Source organism: Otolemur garnettii, unplaced genomic scaffold, assembly GCF_000181295.1.
Source record: "Otolemur garnettii isolate 467f Iridium unplaced genomic scaffold, OtoGar3 scaffold00003, whole genome shotgun sequence".
NCBI lineage: Eukaryota > Metazoa > Chordata > Mammalia > Primates > Galagidae > Otolemur > Otolemur garnettii.
Window position 1 is genome coordinate 26014202 of NW_003852398.1, and position 5785 is coordinate 26019986.

The 5785-nt window shown below is 43.4% G+C and overlaps 1 protein-coding gene across 3 annotated transcripts in view; it reads right to left on the reverse strand.

The window, feature by feature from the left end:
- The window catches only part of HMGXB3 (HMG-box containing 3), a 72949-nt gene that overhangs the window by 12537 nt on the left and 54627 nt on the right, over positions 1-5785 (reverse strand). For all 3 annotated transcript variants that reach the window (XM_003782043.3, XM_023515520.1, XM_023515518.1), the window contains 2 exons: positions 1538-1669; positions 513-697 (listed from right to left, as the gene is read on the reverse strand). In XM_003782043.3, the coding sequence (XP_003782091.1) occupies positions 513-697; positions 1538-1669 (317 nt within the window). The remainder of the gene's footprint in view (positions 1-512; positions 698-1537; positions 1670-5785) is intronic.

A 5785-nucleotide genomic window follows, 5' to 3' on the forward strand; every position in this document is an offset into this window, starting at 1 on the left:
GAACCCGCCACCTTAGGTGTATGTGGCTGGCGCCTTAGCCGGTTGAGCTATAGGCGCCGAGCCTAGTTTTCAGCTCTTGACTCAAATGCCACCGCGTGTGAGGTCTTCCCTGACTAACGCTCTAGAAAACAGGAATCCCCTTTGCTCCCACACTGCTCTCTTCTCCTTACCCAGCTTCACAGCACTCATCACTACATGACAGATATTTGTTTCTGGTCTCCCTAAACCAGAACATGCGTTCCATAAGGAAAGAAACTTTGAGGTTTTTTACTGCTATCTCCCAGGAATCTAAAAAGTGTATGTGCTGAATGAGTAACTGAATAAACTGAGTAAGCAAATGCTGTATGATCAGCTAGCTATTCTTACACGAAACCCTGGGCCATGGAAAAAGCCACTTGCCTTACCTGGGTAGGACTAGAGCTATCTATCCCCGGGGACATCATGTAGGAAGGTGGCTGCCCCAATGAGATGAGAGTTCTGAAGGTCATCCACAGTGGCTACGAGATACTCACCTCCACACTCTTCAGGGCCAGCACATTCTCTTCACTCCTCTGAGCCATTTCCACTTTGGGGGCCACACCACAGATACCACAGATCATGTCATTATAATCTCGGACAGTGAGGCACTCAAAAGCCCAATAGCCATTGCACAGCAGCTCCTGCAGCTGATTCAGCTCCTCTGAGGTCAGAGTCTTCTCTGCAAACAGAGGAAGAGTACTGAGGAGGTCAAAGAAAATGACCCTGAAGCCACTAGGGATGAGGCAGCCATTGTGAAGTATGACTGACTCCCCTAAAAACACCCAAGAGTACTAACTACTATGAAGTTTGGGCACCCAGCCTTCCAGTGCTCAGTTGGCAGTTGAAAGGGTAATCTCATCCAGAGTGACAGCTCCCTTGATCTAAGCATCTACTAGGTGCTGCACTGAGAAGTGTTGAACACCTTAATTCTCACAAAATTCTCTTCACAAATCAGAAGCTATTAGTAGCCCCATTTTATAACTGGAGAAATAGAGGTGCAGAGAATAACTTGCTTAAAATCACACTGCCACTAATTTACTCATGCCTGCATGGCTCTAGTAACTCTGATCTGCTCCATCTGTCCTCACATCAGGCATGGTAAAGGGGGAGCTGAATTCTGTAGAAACAGAGTGGGAAAACACAAACAGAAGTAAAGAGGGCAATGGGAAAAATTTTCTAGACAGTAAGAAGGTCTTAGCATGAAACTGGGGACCCGTAGCAGACATTCAGGAAGCTATGGATTCAGAATGAACCTCACACATAGTGGGGCTAAGACATGACCAAACAATATGCTTCTAAAATCAGGTATAATCTCTCACTATGGGTGCCATGATGCATGGAAAGACTCATACTTTCCAAAGTTACTTTATCATTTGTAAAAATTCAAAAGGAAGAGTGCATTAGGAAGTCAAAAATATCTCTTTTTCAAAATATCAGACTCATTCATCCGAAGTCCATCACAGAAAATTCTCATGGAGCTTAGGTCTAACCTTGGGAAGGAGAGGAAGACAACCTTTACCTGTCTGCTCCTGCACTGACTTGAGAACAACACTGACAGACACCCTGGGGTCCTCTCCCAGCTTGATCTGGTTTCGGATTGCAAAGAGCAAGTCCAAGCTTACTAGCAACTTGTTTCCCACATTAAAGAGACCTGTAGGTTAAAAAGAGGCAACAAGGTAATTCATGTAACATCATATGCAATGGCAAAAAGTAGAAAACAAAGTAGCCAGGTGGTGGTGCACACCAATAGTCCCAGTTACGTGGGAGGATTGTTTGAGCCCAAGAGTTCAAGACCAGCCTGGGAAGTGTAGCAAGACCCTGTCTCTTAAAAACAAACAAACTCAATGGCCATCAACAGAGGTACAGTTAATTATATTATGGTGCATTCATAAAAAATAAAACTAATCATTAAAAAAAGAATAAAGTAGTTGCAACATTGGCCAAAGTAGTTAAAAAAATAAAGTAGATATAACTGTTCTGACAGAGTTGTCCATAATACATAAATGAAACAAGGAATAAAATATGTAAAGTACATTTCTTCCCCTCCCCTCAATGAAGAGAGAAACATTTCTCCAATACCCAGTTCAGTCCTCAGGATCAAAGGTATCTCTCTTCCTCTACACCTCATATAATTGTATCTGGGGAACCATCAAGAGCATCTTTTAGTCCAGGAGTGGGTAAGGGATGTAATAAAAGCTATAAAATCACCCCTACACCAAATTCTGGAATTAAAAACAATCAAAGGAATTACACGTATTAGAGATAGGGTCTCGCTCTGTTGTCCAGGATGGAGGGCAGCAGTGCAATCACAGCTTATTGTAGTCTCAGACTCCTGGACTCAAGCAGTCCTCCTGCCTCAGTCTCCCAAGAAACTATGACTACAGGTATACCATCATGCCCAGCTAATTTTTCTTATTTATTTATTTATTTTTAAAAGATGGAGTCTCATTATGTTTCCCAGGCTAAAAATTTAAATGCAATAATCAGTTAAAGACACATAAAAAAGAGAGTGAGTTTACATTTGCACAAAATATAATGCATAAATCTGCATAAAAGCAAATTTTAGAATGTGTGTTCCTAGAAGAGTACAAAGGGTGCAAAGGCTGCACCCATCCAGAGAGATTAAAGCTTAATAAAAAGTTTCAATAAAAATTAAATTAACAAAAAGTAAAAACACTTTGGTGTCCCTAAAATCACCTTATAGAAATTTAAAAGACAATTGATAAACTGAGAGAAAACTGTCAACTAAAAAGCCCCAAGAATGGAAATGTTCACAATAGAGAAAACACCCACTAAGGACCACAAATAATGATAATAATTAAAGAAATGCAACAAATTAATAAATGATATAAATTTTTACCTATCAAACTGACAAACTTCAAAAACCTATAATACTGAGGAATTCTGGGAAGATGGCAGACTAGTAGCAACCCTTGGCAGAGGCTCCTAACCAGAGGGAGAAAAACTAGACAGAATCGGACTCTATGAAGCCAAAGGTGGGGAGCTAAGCCAAGAAAGAAGTTCTGCAAGCTGTGACTCCAAGGAAGAGCAAGAAAATAAATTTCAGGTACAAAGCCTATAATAGAGGACAGGAGACACCCCCCCCCCCAAGCAGGAGGCCTGCTGCAGGCTCTCTGTGAGCGAGTAGGCAACAAAAGACCTCTCATTTTACCTCACCGGAAAGAGCCTCTAACCACCAGGTCTCTTTCTCTAGGGAGGTCCCACTTATACCAGGCATAAAATTGAACAAATGTTTTCCCCCACAATTCCAAACTCCTGTCCACCCTTCCCCACTTGCATGGCAGTCTGAAGTTCTTTCCCCTGCAGAGCGCAGAATGTTTAGTCTTTTCCTGAAAGATCTGGGCAAAGTATGACTTCCAAACATTAGGATGAAATCTGTGACTAGTGGGGAATAGGGGGTGGGAAGAAAGGGACACTCCGCCCAGTGCCTGTGGCTCAAGTGGCTAAGGCGCCAGCCACATATACCTAAGGTGGCGGGTTCAAATCCAGCTCGGGCCTGCCAAACAATAATGATGACCACAACCAAAAAATAGCTGGGCGTTGTGGCAGGGGCCTGTAGTCCCAGCTACTTGGGAGGCGGAGGCAGGAGACTCGCTTGAGCCCAGGAGTTGGAGGTTGCTGTGAGCTGTGATGCCATGGCACTCTACCCAGGGTGACAGCTTGAGGCTCTGTCTCAAAAAAAAAAAGAAAGGGACACTCAGCAGGAGGAGCAGTCCTCTGTTTATGACTTTGCCTGGCCAGTGGTGGTGTTGACCCTCAGGCTGTGACTGGAGAGAGGGGGTGCAGAACCCCCGGCTCTGATGGCACTAGCAAGCAGTAGAGTGGTTGCCTGCTGTGTACTGAGTTTGGTTGGCACGGCTGGTCCATGGCTCTGGGCCTGCAAGCAGTGGCTTACTGGAGCAAGCCTCCAGGTGTGGACTGAGACCTGCGGGCGGGGTGTGGTCTGAGACTGGCCACTGGGGGCATAGTCTCCTGATTCCAACTGGGGCTGGTGCAGAGCAGCAGACACCAGTGTGGACTGAGTCTGGTGAATAAGAGCATAGACCCCTGACTCTAATTGTACTATTGGAGACCTTTGGAACCCTCTGTTGAGCAGGGTTTGTACTGCCCGAGACAATTTGATTGGAACTCATGTCTGGGACTATCCACCTGGGGACACTCTGAGGTTGACCACTGAAGTTCTACAGTGGAAGAGAACTAAAGGGTGGGGGGAGGGCACCACAGCTGTCTGTATCTCTCCACAGCCGAGATTTAAACCTAGTACTGTGGCTTCTCAGGATAGAATAGAGGTTGCCCAATTGCAAAACAGAGCCAGCTTGCACTATCTCACTAAGTAAGTCCTCCGAGTCTCTGGCCAAAACTCTGAAAGGGTCCTTTGTAAGGTTGCAGGGGATGAGCCATAATTACAAAGCCTAGTGCTTTGGTTAAGGGCTGATTATCTCTGCTACCTGGGAACCCCAATTCAATCTCACCTTACCAGTTCTAATAATCAAACGGTGGAAATAAACATGGTGAGGAACCAAGAGAACTTTGGCAACATGAATAACCAGGGTAAATCAATGCCCTCCACCAAGGAATGACAAAGGAGAAACAACTGAAGATGCCATGCATAGACAAATGGGTGAAATGTCAGAAACTGAATTCAGAATATGGATGGCAAATAAGATGAATAGAATGAAAGAAAAGTTAGAAACTGAAATCCAAAGAGTAGTTCTAAAGCTGTCTCAAGGAATTAATGATTTCAAAGACAAAGTCACCGAAGATATGAACACAACGAGAAAAGATACCAGAGCTTAAGGAAATGAAAAAGTTATTCAAGGAGCTCCAAAATACAGTAGAATCCCTCAGTAATACAATTGACTAGGCAGAAGAAAGGATCTCTAAAAGACAAAGTTTTCCCTGAGAGAGCTGTGGGATCAAACATTCATCTTATAGGAATTCCTGAAGGAGAAGAGGATGGTCCTAAAGGTCCAGATGCTCCACTCCAAAGGATTACGGAGAAGAATTTCCCAAGCATTGCAAGAGATACAGAAATTCAGACAGTAGACAGTTTCAGAACTCCAGCAAGATTCAATCCAAATAAAGCATCTCCTAGACACATTGTGATTAACTTTGCCAAAGTTAAGATGAAGGAGAAAATTCTGCAAGCAGCCAGATGTAAGAAAGGCGTGACCTACAAAGGGAGAAATATCAGAAAGCCTGCAGATCTCTCAGCCAAAATGTTTCAAGCCAGATGAGGATGGTTATGGACCTTCAATCCCCTAAAACAAAACAACTTTCAGCCTGGGGTCTTCAATCCCCTAAAACAAAACAACTTTCAGCCTGGGGTCCTGTGTGTAGCTAAACTGAGTTTCATCTGTGATGGAGAAATCAAATACTTTAATGACATACACATGTTGAAGAAATTTGCCATAACTAAACCAGCTCTCCAGCCTATTCTTGGACCCATCATCCATAATGACCAGCATAATGCCCTACCACCAAAGTAAACTCATTCAGAAAGTTTTGAATAAAACCCAACTTCCACAATGGTGAAAGGATTGAAAATGTCCACTGGACAGTAAAAACAAACAAACAAACATAAAACAAAAAACCTGACACCCAAAACACTACCAGGCTTATCAATTCACTCAATTAATGTGAATGGTTTAAACTGTCCTCTAAAGAGGCACAGGTTGGCTGACTGGATACATAAACTCAGACCAGGTATCTGCTTCATTCAAGAATGTCATCTTACTTTAAAGGA